The sequence below is a fragment of the Fringilla coelebs genome, assembly GCF_963513975.1.
Source record: "Fringilla coelebs genome assembly, chromosome: 5".
Taxonomy (NCBI): domain Eukaryota; kingdom Metazoa; phylum Chordata; class Aves; order Passeriformes; family Fringillidae; genus Fringilla; species Fringilla coelebs.
This window is the reverse complement of record NC_140033.1, coordinates 1,833,358-1,851,868: the sequence shown is the minus strand read 5'-3', so window position 1 is coordinate 1,851,868 and position 18,511 is coordinate 1,833,358. Positions and strand designations below refer to the sequence as shown.

General features: G+C 45.5%; 1 protein-coding gene across 2 annotated transcripts in view; it reads left to right on the top strand.

Moving 5' to 3' along the window:
• EXOC4 (exocyst complex component 4) overlaps window positions 1-18,511 on the top strand; it is a 354,271-nt gene that overhangs the window by 181,067 nt on the left and 154,693 nt on the right. For both annotated transcript variants that reach the window (XM_084205380.1, XM_084205381.1), the window contains exon 10: window positions 6,375-6,471. In XM_084205380.1, the coding sequence (XP_084061506.1) occupies window positions 6,375-6,471 (97 nt within the window). The remainder of the gene's footprint in view (window positions 1-6,374; window positions 6,472-18,511) is intronic.

Genomic DNA, 18,511 nt, shown 5'->3' with positions numbered 1-18,511 from the left:
AATTCCTGCCTGGGCTGGGATTGCCAGAGCAGCTGGGGCTGCCCCTGCATCCCTGCAGTGTCCCAGGCCAGCCTGGACACTGGGGCTGGAGCAGCCTGGGACAGGGGGAGGTGTCCCTGCCAGGGCAGGGGGTTTGGAACTTTTAGAACTTCCAACCCAACTCATTCTGAGATTTATGTGGGTGGTCTAACATACAGAAATATGAAAACTCAAGAGATTTCCATTATAAAACTCCACAGTTTCTGTTCACAGATAATCCCTTCTCTCTGCTGAGCTGTTTTATGATCACCTGCTTTGCTTTCTCTGGGCATCTTTTGCTTTCCTCCCTTCACACCGAATGAAATTTGAATTTCCATGCCTTGAAGATGATGTGCAGGCAGTAACTGTGCTGTGGATTCCCACACAATCAAGAACTTTTGGGAAGCACCATGCCATGGGAACTGGATGTGTTGATTGCTCTATTGTTGCTTCAAAGCCTCATCCTTTATTCTTCTTTATTCCTCTGTTCTGCATGGATTCACATGGAGTGGCTCCCTAGGAAAGGTGCTGTGATCATGGAGGGGGCCCAGGAATTCTTCATTCCATGCCTGGAACTGTTTAGGTGAATTGCAGAGAGATCAATGAACCTGTCCTGTGCTAGCACAGGGATGGGAAGAGAGCTGAAGATTCCCTGGCACCTCATGATTTTGGGATGTTGCTGTTTCCATTCATCCCAAATGAATCTTTCTTGGATGTTTTGAAAGGGGATTTACTTATCAGGCAAATACCTCTGTGTCTGAAAAGTTTTAGTGACTGGTAGGATTGAAAATGTGGCAGCACTGCGGATAAAACTAATTTAGACAGATAAAACTCATTTAGACAGATAAAACTCATTTAGACAGATAAAACTCTAAAACAATGAGGTAATGTCTGATGGCTCCCGAAGTGACAGCAGAAGAAATCTCACCCTTTTTTAGCTCCTGTGTGAGAGACAGAGAGAGCTTTTCTCAGGATGTTGTTAAAAAGTTACTTCATTGCTTACAATGAATTTTAAAACCTGCGCAGCAAATCTTTCAGGGGGCTGAGCTGCCTCTTCTCTGATGTGCTGAGGTCTTTCAAGGAACAGAAAAATACAAAGAGAAATGTGTGATTCCTCGAGAGAAGAGTGAGAAAAAAGAATCCCAAAATGGTTTGGGTGGGAATGGACTTTAGGGTGATCCAATTCCACCCCTCCCTCTGCTCTGGAGCCAGGCTGGGAGAGCTGGGGGTGCTCACCTGGAGAGGAGGAGGCTCCAGGGGGAGCTTCCAGCACATTCCAGGGCCTGCAGGGGCTCCAGGAGAGCTGCAGAGGGACTGGGGACAAGGCCTGCAGGGACAGCACCCAGGGAATGGCTCCCACTGCCAGAGGGCAGGCATGGATGGGATCTTGGCAATGAGGAATTCCTGGCTGGGCTGGGATTGCCAGAGCAGCTGGGGCTGCCCCTGCATCCCTGCAGTGTCCCAGGCCAGGCTGCACACTGGGGCTGGAGCAGCCTGGGACAGGGGGAGGTGGCCCTGCCATGGATGGGGTGGCACTGGGTGATCCTTAATGTCCCTTCCCACCAGAACCATCCTGAGATTCTCTGACATTTTCTGTAAACATGGAAGATTTCCATGCAAACATTTCAATTTGAATGTAGCCAGTAGAATGGAAAACTAAAGCTCTGCTAATGTTTGTTCTGACTTTCAGCACCTGCAGAGATTCCAGTTTCCCTGCTCATCTCCTTTTTCATGTTGAAGCCTGACATTTTAGGCTCCATTTCAGACACACCGAGCTCTGTCACTAATGGCCCTGTCTCTGTCACCACTTGCAGTGACATTCAGGTGGGCACACTTCATTGCCAGCACGGCAGGAGGGTGTCATTAACTCTGTGACAAATTTCACTTCATCTCCAAGTTTTCCTTGTTTTTCTTTTGTTCCTCATAATTTATTACCGGGGAGATTAAACCAGCAAACTTTGCTGCTGAGAGGAAACTGCTACAACAGTGGTGCCTCAGAGAGATGGGGGAGTTTGGGATGTTTTCCTGGGCACACTGGCAGTGCAGAATTTGCCAGCTCAGCTCTGGTTTGGGAGGTTCCATATTGGATCTCTTATTCATCTCTTACTGGATCTCTTGGTCATTGATAAGGAGAGAAAAAAAGGCATTATTTCCACTCCTGATGGAATCCTGGAATGGGTTGGGTTGGAAGGGACCTCAGAGCCCACCCAGTGCCAGCCCATCCATGGCAGGGCCACCTCCCCCTGTCCCAGGCTGCTCCAGCCCCAGTGTCCAGGCTGGCCTGGGACACTGCAGGGATGCAGGGGCAGCCCCAGCTGCTCTGGCAATTCCAGCCCAGGCAGGAATTCCTCATTGCCAAGATCCCATCCATGCTGCCCTCTGGCAGTGGGAGCCATTCCCTGGCTGCTGTCCCTGCAGGCCTTGTCCCCAGTCCCTCTGCAGCTCTCCTGGAGCCCCTGCAGGCCCTGGAATGTGCTGGAAGCTCTCCCTGGATCCTTTCCTTCTCCAGGGGAGCACCCCCAGCTCTCCCAGCCTGGCTCCAGCCCTGGAGCAGCTCCATGGATTCCTCTGGACTCTGTCCCACAGCTCAGGACCTTCTGCAGCCCATGGGAGCTGTCCCTGCCCATGCAGGGGTGGAACTGGGTGATCTTAAGGTCCCTTCCCACCCAAACCATTCTTGGATTCTCTGCTCCCTGTTTTCTCCAGAGCTGCCAGTTTTGGGCTGTTTGGATGAACAATCCTTCACCTCCCTGCAGGAGAAGCTCTCAGTGGGATCAGTCAGGATGGAGGAATATTCCTGGCGTATTTTATGGAGATGCTGGTTGCTCTCCAGCACAGGGAATTGGCTGCAGTGGAGGAATCGTGGCTGGTCCATGTAAACAACACATGTAAAGAACATTTCAGACCTTGATACCATCAGAGGAATCCCCTGTGGAGATCTCCAATTCGAAGGGAAAGGAATCCTTCACTCTCCAGGATTTTCCATAACAAAACTCCAGTGTTTAGAGCAGTGGAGGTGGGAAAGCAATGGCATTACCATTGCACTGCTGTGTAGTTGGGATGTCCAAAGCAGCACCAAGAATAAGATTTACACCTCAGCATCTCTTTTTTGGGTCAAATATTTAAATACAAACAAAATCCCTCCCCTCTAGAGCCTGCACCTACCTGCAGAGCACCCACAATTACTAATGGAAGGCTGAGAGCCAAGGAGATGTAAAAGCACATTTTTCTCTCGGTGCCAGAGTTCTGTTCTCCTCAAATCCATCATCATCTGGCCCAGCAGATCAGACAGATTGTTTTATTCCTCGCCGTGGAGTTCGTCCCAGTCAATAATATTGATTAGTGCAGGGTGACTTGATGGAACAAGAATAACACCCCTCTCTTAATTGGAGCCTGCATCTCCCCATCCCTGCCTCAGCAGCTCATGCTTGGCTGGCTCCTTCAATAATTCTGCTCAGACACAGCGCCCACTGGAAATTGCAGGATCTGACATTAACAGGGGAAGTGAATCATTTTCTTTTCCTTGAACTCAACGCCTCTTTTCTTCCCCGATTAAACTGCCACGTTGGGAGAGTTCACTCTTTAAACTGCCAGCTGAAATCCCTGGATTTTTTTCTTTTTTTTTTTTTTTAGAGCTGCCTCTTTCTAAATACCAGCAGGAAAGTTTCAAAAACTCTGTCTTCAGTTGCTTTGTGCTTTGTTGGGTAGGATTTATGAGGAAGCTCTGTGTGCTCAGGGTTCATTCAAGGAGCTGAGTCAGCTCAGGAAATGTTGTGACTGCAGACTTCCAGTTTCCCAGGATTTCCCACTCCATGGGGAATTCAGAGCTGGAGCTTTTACTCTCACATCTTTGAATCCATGGGAATTCTTGTAGGAAACAGTCCTGACCTTGAGGGATTATTTAGGATATGAAGTGCTGGTGTTGCTGACCTGCTCAATCCTTGCACGTTGCTGCAGAAAGGTCAAATAAATTCAGTCACCAAAGAGCTTTTTCTGTAGATGGATTGTTCTAAAGCACATAAAATTCCCTTGGAAAAGAAGGTTGGAGTCACTTCCTCTCTTGTATTTGTGGGGTTCCCAGACAAAGGAGGAATGATGAATCTGACTCCATGCTCTCAGAAGGCTGATTTATTATTTTATGATATTATGTTATATTAAAGAATATTAAACTATACTAAAGAACAGAGAAAGGATACTCAGAGAAGGCTAAAAGATAATAATGAAAACTCGTGACTCTTTCCAGAGCCCTGACACAGCTTGGCCCTGACTGGCCAAAGAGTGAAAACAACTCACATGGAACCAATGGAACAATCACCTGTTGGATAAACAATCTCCAACCACATTCCAAAGCAGCAAAACACAGGAGAAGCAATCAGATAATATTGTTTTCCTTTTTCTCTGAGGCTTCTCAGCTTCCCAGGAGAAAATCCTGGGCAAGGGGATTTTTCCAGAAAATGTGACAGTAACAATTCCTCATCAGTTGTGTTGCTCCTCTTTCCCATTTGGAGAAATCCTTTCTGTTGGAGGCAGATGTCAGGGTCAAAACCTTCAATGCCCTCCTAAAGTAGTTTTGATTTCAAAACTCTGTCATTTCCCTGTCTCTGAAGCTGTCCCAATAATGTGATTAGCTTCTGTTTTTATTATTTATTATCAACCTTTAAGGAGATTTCACATGGAAGGGGCTTGCTAATACCTGGGATATTCAAACTGTGACCAAATTTCTTTTTAGGGAGGCCCTAGAATGGAATTGCCAGAGCAGCTGGGGCTGCCCCTGCATCCCTGGAAGTGTCCAAGGCCAGGCTGGATGGGGCTGGAGCCCCCTGGGACAGGGGAATGTGTCCCCATGGGATTGGAACTGGATGGGCCTTGAGGTCCCTTCCAACCCAAACCACTCCATGATGATTTGTTTAAGTGTGGGGTGTCTGTCCTGTTGTCCTAAAAATATTTTCTTCAGGAATGGTTCCCTGGGGACTTCGTTGCTATCAGGATATACAGAGCTTTCAGGAAGCTGATATTTTCCCTCCCCTCTCTTTTCTCTCCCAATATCCAAATTTAAGATACTTAAATTTGTCAGGAACTGCCTATGGAAGTGATTTAGGAGTGACACAGTGACATTGGTCAGGTTTTATTGTCACTCCAAACCCCGGAGCCTGTGGTGTGGAAATGATGTTCCCTGAGTCGCATTTTGCTGCCAAATTCAGGAAATTTATTTTTCCTGTAGCTGAGAGCCCGTTTGTACCCAGGTGGAACTCAGAGAAGGGAAAGTTCCAGGCAGGAATGACAAGACTCAGAGTTGGGAATTGTTAGGAAAATTAATCCACAAACACCAGAGGTTTATGTCCAAAGAGGAGACAGAGGAGCCCTTTCTGGCTTTATTGGAATAAAGGGAGAGGCCCTGGGGCATTCCCCTGGGATCTCTGGAATTTTTGGAGGACGCAGCCTCCTTTTTATCCCAACTTCCATCCACATATCCCTTCTCTCTTACCCCATTTCTGAGGTTCTTGAGAGGCTCAGACTTCCCAATACCCTTGATACCAAAGATTCCCCTCTAATGTACAACCCTCCCTTTTCATTTTTAATTCTTATGGAATTTAGGGGGTTTTCCCCATTTCTGAGGTTCTTGAGAGGCTCAGACTTCCCAAAACACCTGATACCAGAGATTCCCCTCTAATGTATAACCCTCCCTTTTCATTTTTAATTCTTATGGAATTCAGGGGTTTTTCTTCCCCATTGTTTCTTTCATCTCTCAGTCTAATTTCATTTATCAGCGAACCCAAAGTTTACTAGTAAAAGCAAATCTCTCTTTTTCTATTCACCAATCAGTGGAATCCTTCCCGTTGTTCAGAGCTGGTTTTATCCACCAGCAGACCCAGAGTTTGTTTGGAAGGACAAATCTGCCATTCCTCTCAGGAATGAACTCCTGGGAGAGCCAGTAATGCTAAATACAACAAATGGCTTCGAATGTCAATGGCCCCCAAACCAAGGCTGGAACTGAGCCATCCCCAGTCAAAGGAACAGGAAAATCCTGGGAATTGCTGCTCTCCAAACCCTTTATAAACACTGTGAGCTTCAAAACACACCTGAGCCACCAGCCCCGAGGTGAAGGACCTGGGTTTTGTGGGTGGGGTTTGTGCCAAAATGCGCCAGTTCCTCTGGAATGAGGAGCCCAGAGTCACCACCTGCACTGGGAGGGCACAGAGAGCGAAGCCTGGCGTTAATTACTGATCTTTCACCAGGAAATAGACATTTAATTCCTGTTCAATTAGCACCTGCTAAATGTTTAATTAGCGCTTACTCTCGGAAAAATCAAGGGATGTCAAGATCTGTTAGACAACTTGTCCCACCTTATTTTCCAGGAGGACCAGATGATAACTTAATTGAAGGTGGTGGGTCCAAGTTTGTGTGCAAACCAGGAGCCAGGAACATCACCATCATCTTTCACCCCTTGCTCAGGTAAAATCTGCCTTTCTGCTCGTTTCTACAGCTGCAAAGCATCAGAATAAGTAGAATTAAACCTTTGATTTGTGGGGATGTTGGGCAAATTCCAGTTCTGACATCCCAGAGCAAAGGGGTTGCTCTGAGGTTGTGAATGTTGAGAAGTTGTGTCAAAAAAAAGAAACTTTTTTCTAAAATATTTGAGTATTTAATAATAAATATTTTCCTAAAATTAATTTGTTAAATGATATTATTTTTCTGTAATACTTAAATATTTAATTATTACTATTAATTATTGAAATATTTCAGAAATATTTTATATTTCTAAAATATTTAATATTAAGTACTTTTCTAAAATTAATTCACTCATTTTATTAGTAGTAGTATTCTGAAACATTTAAATATTTAATTAGGACTTTTAATTATGTCAATATTTATGAAATATTTACTATTTCTAAAATATCTAATATTAAATAGTTTTCTAAAATTAATCCATTAATTTTATTATTATTATTTTCCTAAAATATTTAATTATTACTATTAATGATTTAAATATTTTAGAGATATTTAATATTTCTAAAAGATGTAAGTATTTATTATTTAGATATTTTAAAATATTTATTTAAAGGCAAATGAATATTTTTCTTTTAATATTTTTAATCTATAAATCTGTTTCAAACTGAACTGTGATGTCAGCTGGGATTTCCTGTTTGGGTGACCCCGTGTCACCAACCATTGTCATTTATTGACCTAAGCTGGGGGAGGTTTATTTGCAACCTGCCACAAATTGTTTCTTGCTGTTCTTTGTGCTTATTAAAAAGTCAGAGGGACTGCAAGGTGAGTTCATTGATAAAACACTGTGGGCAAATTAATTCCTGGGCCAGAGTGAGCCTGTGATTACCAAAATGGTCACAGCTGGAGCTTTAAACAGAGCAAGCCTTGAATAAACCTCTCCTCACTGCATCATTCACCTCTGATTCCTGAATTTTGCTGCTTTTCTAAGTTTGTCCTGTTGGTTTTGTGGAAAGTCAATAATGCGAGGTTGGATTGGTTCATGTCAACCTCCCACCTCTTTTATCCTGGGAGGGTTTTCCTTTCTCCCCAGCACCTTTGGAGAGCATTTCCCTCCTTGCCCGTGTTTGTGTGAATTCACTGTCCTGAGTCCCTCAACAGCAGGGGCTTCTCTCCAAGCCAAACCAAAGAAGGCACAAAATAATCCTAAAAAATGATTGGGATCAGATCCCAGAGGAAGGAATCTCCTCCTGGCACCTCCGTGGCCGAGAGCTCGGCTTGTTTGGGACTTCTCAGGACTTAAAAACACAGTTGGCAAAGGCATAAATGCCTCCAAATCTAAATTTCTGGTGTTAAAACAGCAGGGATTGGGATAATCTTGAGAACATCCTGAAATGTGTTATGGTGTGCAAGATCTTGCCTTGAAAAAAAAGAGTTTGTTTCTTGCTACGTGCCCGTAACGAAGTGGAGAATTCCATAAGCACATTTCATTTCCACCTCTGTCTCTTTTAAACTGAAGAAATGTGCTAAAAATAAATCTGCTACAGGAGAATTTGTACTTTTCGGCTATTTTATAATGGGAAAAGATGGACAACTGAAATTCAGTGTTCTTCAAGGTGGGACTGTGGTGATGTGGACTTCAATTTCTAAATCATTCATGAATTTACAGACATCTTGCAAGCTCAGAGAGTGGGTGATGCTCCTGTTTTTATTGATGAGCTCTTTCCCATTGATTGAAATTCTCTCTCTTTGCCTTCCTGCTTTATTTTCCCCCCCTTTTTTCCTCCCATCTGAGTGAAACATGAGTGCTCTACTTTAAATAACACTTCTCCCAAACACTTCACTTTGCATTCCCAGCCTGCAAGTCAGGCAGGAGGAATCATTTGCCTCATAGAAAATAATTGCATGGAGATGAAGGTATCTGTGTGCAGGGTATTTTTCATGCCAACCACCTGCAACATCTTCACTGCCTTGCATTGAGGATTTCATCAATAACTTCAGGAAAAGAAGGAAAACGTGGAATGACCCAGTTTGCCCTTTTCTCCCTGTGGGGTGGGAGAGTTTGGGGCTCAAACCCATTTTAATGTGGTTTTATTCATTTGAGTGTTTAATGTGCTGAGAGATTTAACTCGTGATGACTTGGGGATGGGATGGATGCAGAGAATGTGGGGTGATCACAGGATTTCTTTAGCTGGCAGTAATTCCCTCCAGGGAATTCTCTTCCTGATGGGATAGCCATGGCCTGTCCCACCAGCTCACTGCAGTGAATTTGCTCAAATATTGATGCTTGCAGTGACTTCTGGCACGTGGAATCATAAAATCATCAATCTCTTGCTTAGATCCTTGTTGCCCTACTCCAGATGTTCCTGTTTTAAAATGTCCAGCTCTCCTGGAGGTAATTCCTGCAGAGCTGTGAAGTTTCCACCTGGTTTATTTTCCTTTTTGAGGTTCTTTATGACCTGCCCCCGTCATCTTTCATCCCTGTCCCCTGTACCTGCTTGAAATGGATCTGGTTTGAATTCAAATGATCAATATTTTATTTACAAGGGTTTTTTCCCCCCTTGTTTTTGTTAAAGCCCCATAAATACGTTGCCAGAGGAGCTTCAGCACTGCATGGACTCTCTGATTTTATGAGGCATCCGAGTGCTTCTGAAAGTATTAAACAAACTGGCTCGCTGAGAAACCAGACCCTGGTGTGCTGATTTAAAGGCTGACATCACATCAAGTGATGGCTTTAAAACAGAATTCAGCCCTGGAATGTTGAGGGGAGAGTTGGAAGCAGAGCATTCACACTCACCAGTGGGAACTTCTCTCTTTTGTACTCCTGCTCTGAGAGGCGTCTGCTGATCACATCACAGGTGCACAAGCACAGGGACAGATTTGCTGCTTATAAAGTCACTTTTTAATCCTTTTTTATTTACAAACTGAGGGTGGAACTTGGCTCCAGATCCTTTTGAAGAACACAGGGTCAGACTTTGGGTTGGGTACAAATGAATCCATTCCTAATAACCAAAGTTTAGAGAAACTCTTTATTAAAACCATGGGCAGTGAAAGGAAAAATACCTAAAAGTGGTTTTCCAAAGCTTTCCTTGCCTTTGAATTCCTTCAGAGCAGGGAAGTGAGATTTGTGTTGTTCAGGATGTGGGTCCCTAATTTCCACAAGGACAGCTGAGCCACACCAAGGCCCAGATTAATTAGCAGCACTTAATGACAGCACCACCGACAGAATAAACGAAGAGTGTGTTTCTGAGAGATGAGTGGGTGTTGTAGAGGAGATGATTCCTGGGACTAGGTTTTCCTAACTACACCTGGAAACTAATTGCACTTAGAAATCCAGGCAGAACCCACCTCTGATTTCCCTTAATTACATTTCATGGGAGGTGCCAAAGTATAAAAGTTACCAAAGGAGCCCAGTTGCTTCCTTCATCCTTTGCTGGAGTTACTGGGCTGAGGAATAACATCTCCCTTTGGAAGAAGGAATCACAGGAGCAATCCCAACACCCTTCATTCTGGAACATGGAACAGCCTGAGCGATGTCTGTCGTACCATTTGTTTGGTGGGGATTTTTCTTTTGAGGTCTTTTTTATTTTTTTTTTTTTTTTTTTAATGTTTATTTGTTTCAGCTGGCATTTGAAAGGCACTTGGCTCCTCGGGGTAATAATCATTTTACATATGCTTTATAGAGTGTGTTTATTACCAGACAATTGAGGAACAGATGTCTGCAGTCTCCAGGCTGGAGGGGGAGGAATGGGAAGGGTGGGAGATGGAGGGGATGGATGGATGGATGGATGGATGGTGGTGCTGAGACAAATGCAGCTGAGCAGTGCTGGATGCTGGATATTGAGGCCAGGGGGGTTTCCATTTATTACCATCAGCCACACCTCATTAGGATCAAGCAGCAATTAAAAGGCTTGGAGGGTGGAGGAGAAAGCCAAGTGCTCGTTGATTCGGAAGGAAGAGTCACTTCCCAACAGGACGTGACCTTGGGAAGGAGGAGGAAAAATTATCCCAGCATCTCCACAGGGTCTGGTGGGATCTCCCCTCTGCCAGGTGGGCAGGACTGGGCTGTGCCAGTGGTGTCACTGCCTTGGGGTTTAGAGTCTGCAGAGGAAAACAAAGAGTAGGGGGGAAAAAGGGAAGAAGGAAAAGCAAAATTCCCAGTTTGCCACTGCTGACGTCTTTGGGATGCAAAGAAAAAAGGGGAGGGATGTCCCTCTGCCTGGTGGGAAGGACTGGGATGTGCCAGTGGTGTCACTGCCTTGGGGTTCAGAGTCTGCAGAGAAAGAGAAAAACAAAGGGGAGAAGGGAAGGAGGGGAAGAGGGAAGTAGGAAAAGCAAAATTCCCAATTTGCAGCTGATGGCACGGTTTGGAGTGCAAAGAGGAAAGGAGAGGGGTCTCCCCTCTGCAGGTGGGCAGGACTGGGCTGTGCCAGTGGTGTCCTGATCACTGCCTTGGGGTTCAAAATCTGGAGAGAGGGAGAAAAACAAAGGGGAAAAGGGAAGAAGGAAAAGCAAAATTCCCAATTTGTCTCTGCTAACATCTTTGGGGTGCAAAGAATAAAAATGAGGGATCTCCCATCTGCCAGGTGGGCAGGACTGGGCTGTGCCAGTGGTGTCACTGCCTTGGGGTTCAGAGTCTGGAGAGGAAAACAAAGAGTAGGGGAAAAAAGGAAGAAGGAAAAGCAAAATTCCCAATTTGCCGCTGCTGACATCTTTGGGATGCAAAGAATAAAGGGGAGGGATGTCCCTCTGCCTGGTGGGAAGGACTGGGATGTGCCAGTGGTGTCACTGCCTTGGGGTTCAGAGTCTGCAGAGAAAGAGAAAAACAAAGGGGAGAAGGGAAGAAGGGGAAAAGGGAAGAAGGAAAAGCAAAATTCCCAATTTGCCACTGCTAGCATCTTTGGGGTGCAAAGAATAAAAGTGAGGGATCTCCCATCTGCCAGGTGGGCAGGACTGGGCTGTGCCAGTGGTGTCACTGCCTTGGGGTTCAGAGTCTGCAGAGAAAAACAAAGAGTAGGGGGAAAAAGGAAGAAGGAAAAGCAAAATTCCCAATTTGCCACTGCTGACATCTTTGGGATGCAAAGAAAAAAGGGGAGGGATGTCCCTCTGCCTGGTGGGAAGAAGGACTGGGATGTGCCAGTGGTGTCACTGCCTTGGGGTTCAGGGTCTGCAGAGAAAGAGAAAAACAAAGGGGAGAAGGGAAGAAGGGGAAGAGGGAAGGAGGAAAAGCAAAATTCCCAATTTGCCGCTGATGGCACGGTTTGGGATGCAAAGGGGAAAGGAGAGGGGTCTCCCCTCTGCAGGTGGGCAGGACTGGGCTGTGCCAGTGGTGTCACTGCCTTGGGGTTCAGAGTCTGCAGAGAAAAACAAAGAGTTGGGGGGAAAAAGGGAAGAAGGAAAAGCAAAGTTCCCAATTTGCCACTGCTGACATCTTTGGGAATGTCTTTATTCTTTATTCTTTGCAAAGAATAAAGGGGAGGGATGTCCCTCTGCCTGGTGGGAAGGACTGGGATGTGCCAGTGGTGTCACTGCCTTGGGGTTCAGAGTCTGCAGAGATAGGGAAAAACAAAGGGGAGAAGGGAAGGAGGGGAAGAGAGAAGGAGAAAAAGCAAAATTCCCAATTTGCTGCTGATGGCATGGTTTGGGATGCAAAGGGGAAAGGAGAGGGGTTTCCCCTCTGCCAGGTGGGCAGGACTGGGCTGTGCCAGTGGTGTCCTGATCACTGCCTTGGGGTTCAAAATCTGGAGAGAGGGAGAAAAACAAAGGGGAAAAGGGAAGAAGGGGAAAAGGGAAGAAGGAAAAGCAAAATTCCCAATTTGCCACTGCTAGCATCTTTGGGGTGCAAAGAATCAAAGTGAGGGATCTCCCTCTGCCTGGTGGGCAGGACTGGGATGTGCCAGTGATGTCCTGATCACTGCCTTGGGGTTCAGAGTCTGCAGAGAAAGAGGAAGACAAAAAGAAAAGCAAAATTCCCAATTTGCTACTGCTGACGTTGTTTGGGATGCTTCCAGTGACTTCTAAATGAAAGTTGAGTGCTCTGTGTGTGCAAAGTTTTGTGCCTCTTGTTTTCTGGGATTGATGGGGATGAGGGGAAGGGAGCAGCAGCAGTTTGATCTTTTGATGTAGGATGAAGTATTTCTGTTCCTTTTACAGTCTCCATCACTGAAAGCAGCAGGCTTGGCAGCAAAATTTGGAATTAACTGTTTCTTCCAGTCACTTGAATGCAAATAAAAGAGGGATTGCTCTGCTATTAAATTAAAAAATCCTTTAGGGACTAATTGGGGAGGGTGGTGATGGACTTTTGCTGCCTGTTGATATCAGTGTCCCTGTGCAGTGGTGGCTCTGAGCTGCTGATGGTCGAGTGCCAGAGGCCAGGAATTCCCTGTCCTTGGGAGGGAAGGGCCCCAGGTGCAGGACAATGCACCCCCCCAGGTGCACCAGTATGGCAGGGATGCTTTATGGGAATAATCCTGCCAAGCTGCTGTTGAAATCAGGGTGTGTCAAGATGAAAGGTGCTGGATGTAGAATTTAAATCCTGCTTATTTGGAAAATGTTGGGAGGGGACAGCAAAGTTGTCACGGGACATTCAAATCCTTTGGTCTTTGAGCATCAACTGCTGCTGGTGTTAAAAACTGCACCATTAAATTGATCTAAAACTCAGGGTATAACTCAGAACCCCTGCATATCTCACCAACAACCCCTTTTACATCTCTACAGTTACAATAATAACAATAATCATCTCATTTTATTTTAAAATGTGCTGTAATATCTTGTAATTGCACGCTATAAAATTAATGCTTGATAATATAGGGACTGGTGGTCTTGGGAAGCAAATTAGATGAGTTTGTTACATTTAAACTATGCTAAATCACACCAAATAGGTTAAGAAAAATCTGTGGTATTTTGAAGTCTAAGGGTTATTTATTATTAGTGAAGTAGATAGAAAATGTCAAGTCCCCCTGTGGCACAAATACTGCTAAATAATGAGAGCTGATGCCTTTAGCTTTCTGAACCAAACCTAAAATACTTGATTTCAGAGAAATCAATAAGGCTGACTCAGGCTGGGAGAGGGAACTTGGAGTGTTGACTGCATGAAGTTTGTGTTTGAGTCTGAGTAATGTGCATTAAGAAAAAAATACCTGAGGTGATATTAAGTGCACAGGAAATGTGATTTGAAAACTTAAAGGTAGTGGGTCCTTGAAAAGAACCCTCCAGATTTCATCAGGTCTTGCATTTTGACAGATCCCCTTCAAAGGGTGGGAAAATATCACTTAATTGATGGAATTCTTGCTTCTGCAAGGTAGGGAATGTCTTCCTGCTCTCTGGGGCTGGGAGATGGGGCCTCTGGTGAGAAAGATGAGGCTCAGATGAGGAGATCACAAATTCCCAGGGTCACTGAGGTGGGAAAAGCCCTCCTTGGTCATCCAGTCCCAGCTGTGCCTGATGCCCACCTTGTCCCCAGCCCAGAGCCCTGAGTGCCACCTCCAGGGATGGGCACTCCAAACCTCCCTGGGCATCTCCTTCCAATTCCTATCAACCCTTTCCATGGAGAAATTCCTGCTGGTGTCCAACCTCACCTCCCCTGGCCCAGCCTGAGGCCGTTCCCTCTGCTCCTGTCCCTGTTCCCTGGAGCACAGCCCGACCCCCCCGGCTGTCCCCTCCTGGCAGGGACTTGTGCAGAGCCACAAGGGCCCCCTGAGCCTCCTTTGCTCCAGGCTCAGCCCCTGCCCAGCTCCCTCAGCCCCTCCTGGTTCCCCAGACCCTGCCCAGCTCCCCCAGCCCCTCCTGGTTCCCCAGACCCTTCCCAGCTCCCTCAGCCCCTCCTGGTTCTCCAGACCCTTCCCAGCTCCCCCAGCCCCTCCTGGTTCCCCAGACCCTTCCCAGCTCCCCCAGCTGCTCCAGACCTGACCCAGCCCTGGACACTCCTGAGTGACCCCAAACTGGACACTGCCCTCGAGGGGCCTCAGCAGTGCCAGCACCAAGAGATCTCAAATTCTTCTTACAGAAACTCGAAATTCAACACTAGAAACAAGGAAGGGATCTTAAAGATCATTTATTTCCAGCCTCCCACCATGGTAAGGGCACCTTCCACCAGCAGAACTTTCCCCTGGATACTCCCAGCTTTAGTTTAGAAATTCCACTCTTGGTACAACTTCTCATCCACCCCCTGCTTCTCTGCCTTGCCCTGAATGGGAACCTTCAGGAGCAATCTGACACCTCCCCTGGGAATGTTTTTCCCTCCCTATCCCCGTTTAATGAGTGTTTAGGAGGCTTTTAGCTGCTGCTGCTGGCGTTCAGTGCTTTCAGTCTGCCTGCAGCAGGGATGGATGTTCCTCTCACCGAATCCCAAGCCCTTTCCTCCCTGACAAGCCCTCACAGAGTGAAGGATAAAGACACATCTCTTGTTGTGACACTGCTAAGGAAAGGTTTCCTCCTGACTGGGGCCATCACAGGGACTGGGGACTCACACAGAGAGGGGATGAGGAACAGCTTCACATTTTGTGCCTTTTTTTTTTTTTCCTTCCCCTGATGCTTTATGAGAACTGACAGTCTTGCTGTGTGTGTCTGATTAAAGATGACAGTTTATAAAAACCTTAAGGTGAGGCTGTTCATTTTCCATGACAGAAAATAAAGCGATCCCCACCCCCCCCCCACCACTGCCACCTCCCACACAAACAAAAACTCTCACACACCAAAAAAAAAAAACCCCAAAAAAAAACCCTCTTAATATGTGAGGCATTGATTTTATATTGTCTGTCAGAGAATGTGCTTCAGCAGATCAGTCAAGTTGGGAGTTTTCAAACATGCTTCATCCAAAGGGAAAATCAACAGCCTGTCAGAAATTTCACATGTCTCCAGCTCCTCCTTCCCTTTGGATGAAATACAAGCTGAAGGAACAGAGAAATGTTGACATTTGCAAGAGCTGGGGCTGAATAGCTGAAAAGAGTGTTAATGTAATTCCATGGTAATGAGGTACTTTGAAGCAGGCTTGTGTTCATTGAGCCAACAGAGCAGGAGTAGCTCCTTCCTTCAGGATCACAGAATGGTTTGGGCTGGAAGGGACACTAAAGATGACCCAGATCCACCCCATGCCATGGGACACACTTCAGAGATCCAGGGGCAGCCCCAGCTGCTCTGGGAATCCCTGAATTTACTTCCAGCATTTCACTCGTGCTCTCCTGGAGGAGGACTGAGCTTCCCCACATTGCTGAGCATTGTTATTCTGATTTTGTCACCGGGGCTGATGATGGCATGTGAATTTCCAGTGATTTGTTTATTCCTTGGGAACAGAACAGTTCAGTCAGGAGGGATCTAACATGATCCAGTCTCGGGATTTCTGCTGCTCACAGTGACTCTGAGATATGCACAAGCCTCTTTTCCCAGCCCAGCAGCCAGAGAAGGAGTCAGGATTCTTCTGTTCTCATTCTCAAGGTTGTTTATTGCATCTTATCTGTGACATTCTGTCTCTGGCCTGCTGAGGTCTGTCCAGCAGGACAGACAGAGGCACACTGGCTGCCCTTGCAGTGGTTTTATCTTTTATACTAAAAGCTACATGTACAATATTTACCATAACTTCCCAACCCCTGTCACCTGTGTTAGACACTGAGCTTCTGCCTTAAACCAACCCAAAGTGCCAGCATCACCCAGGAGATGGAGGCCAGGAAGAAGAAGAAGGAGAAAGGCTGGACACACCCAGATTCCTCCATCTTCCCCCTGAACCCCCATTCTAAAACCCCAAAAATCTATTTTTCCCCCTGTGACAAATTCACTATCATTCTACTCAAACTTTCATGGCTTGCAGATCCTCATACAAGGTTGGTAATTGTTTTTTCCATGGGTCAAAATCAAAGGCACAGGGGCCTTGGGCTCTGTGCCAGGGTCTCTGAGCCCCCTGGCAGGGGCTGGAGCCCTCCAGGACAGCCAGAGGGATGTCCTGGGTTGTGACAGTCCAATCCCCTGAGCAGCTCAGGGCTCACCCCACAGCCACAGAAGTTCTGGAAGGGCAGAACAGATCCATCAATTCAGCTGAACCATCTCAGGTACAAAATTCCTTAAAAAAACCCCAAGTTCCACACTGAGATCCATGTTTAGGACTCACTAAGGTTGGCAAAGCCCTTTAAGATCCTCAAGTCCAACCATTGACCAGCGCTGCCAAGGCCACCACACGTCCCCAAGTGCCACAAGAATTATCAAACACTTTAAATCTCCACCACAAGTGAGATTCTGCCACGGAGGAGCTGAGGCCTTTCAAGCAGTTCCTTTGCTAGTGAGGAAAGAACTTCCAGTAGTAGCTAAAACTTGCTTTGATAGCCTCAACTTTCATTTCAAATACAGGAAATAATACTCTGACATTGCTAAAAAAAATCTGTAGAGCAACAGAAGAGCTCCCATGGCACAACCAGAAAAGCATCTTTGATTTTTGTGGTGGAAGAAAAGGGAAAAATGACTTGAAAAATTCTAAATTTGTAATTTGTCTATGGAAGATTCAAAAAATGGAAGTTCAAAAAATACTTCAGTGAGGGTTTTCCCTGAGTGGGGGAAATCCAAGGATGAAAACACAGCGTGGTTTAGGTCCACTTTATGGTACTATTACCTTAAAAATTGTTATCCAATGTCTGTAGTTGCTTTCATCAAGCTTTATGAATTTTTGATTGAAGGCAGGAGAGCTGGTGCTTGATGAGAACAAAAAAGGTGATTCCTGTATTTAGGATTTGCTGTTAAAAGCAAAGATCTACAGCCTGGGATGACCCCACAGTCCCCATGGAGCCATCAGAGCAACAAAAGGAAAGATGAATAATTTAATTTTTTGTCATGGTTGTGTTTTACATCGGTGTGGTGGTGTTCAGCTCAAGGGTTTTCTGGGAAAGCCTTTGGTGGTGAGCTGGGATTCCCTTGGAGCTGGGCTCTCACTTTGTGTTTCACCTGGATTGTTCTTGCAGGGCTTTTTCCTTTAAAACCTTTTGCACATTTAAAGTGTTGTGGTTTGGGGGAACCAGAGCTGTTCCCTCTGAGCATGGAGGTGAATTCTTGTCTCTTTCACAGATGCTACAAGAGAAAGAAGGGAGATTTTTCAAAGGGTTTAATTTTCATTTAAGATAATCTGAGCTGTTTGTTTCAACTATTCCCCTCTTTTCAGTTTCCTGAGCTGAGCTACAAAAAATGGGTTTGAAGTTCCTTCACCACTAAGCTGCATTTTCCCATCCTGCTGAATTCCTGCATATTAACAGTGCAGGACCCTCATTTATTCCTCTTTTATTGGGATTATTTGCTTCAGACACATCAGATGTGGCTCCACAAACACTTGCAGGGTGTTCATGGGCACGGGGCAAAAAGAAAGTCCTGGCAGAACCTTGGGAAAATCCTTTTAGGCACGTGAGCCTGTGGAAAAACAGGTTTTTCAAGCACCAGGTCGTGATTTTTTGGTGGGATATTCCTGAAGGATTTAATTTTAAATTCTGTTAACTTTTAGAGATCTGCAGAATAGGCATAAATGCATTTTGCAGGCCAGAAGTTGGCCTTTAGTTTGGTTATTTTGGGTCCTGGGAATCTTGAATTTTGGAGAGCTCAGCAGGAATTGCACTTTGTGGAATATCACTGAAAAGCACTTCCATATTTCCTTTCCTCTGGTAACTTCCAAACTTTTCAGAGACAAAACTCATTCACACCTAAGTGTGAAATTGCTCTGTCCATGGAAATCCTGGTGCTGGAACTGCCAGGGAAGAACTTGTGGGTGAAGTGTAGACTTGAATGGTCCTGAATTCTGTGCAAATTTAGAACAAATGGGAAAAACTGAAAGTCTTAAATTCCTACTGTTATTAACCAAGCTCCATATTTCCCATTTTATTGCAATTTTGTCTCTCCCAAGTTGTATTTTTCCAAATGGATTTGCTCTGGAGGTGTGACAGGTCTGAGACAGCTCCAAGAGTCCTTATTAATGAAAGCTTTATCCACACTGTGAGGTGAAATAATGCTGCTAAATAAGTGCAGATCCCTCAAAAATCCCTTGGTTTTGGGACACCCAAGTTGGATATTTTTCACCTGAGCC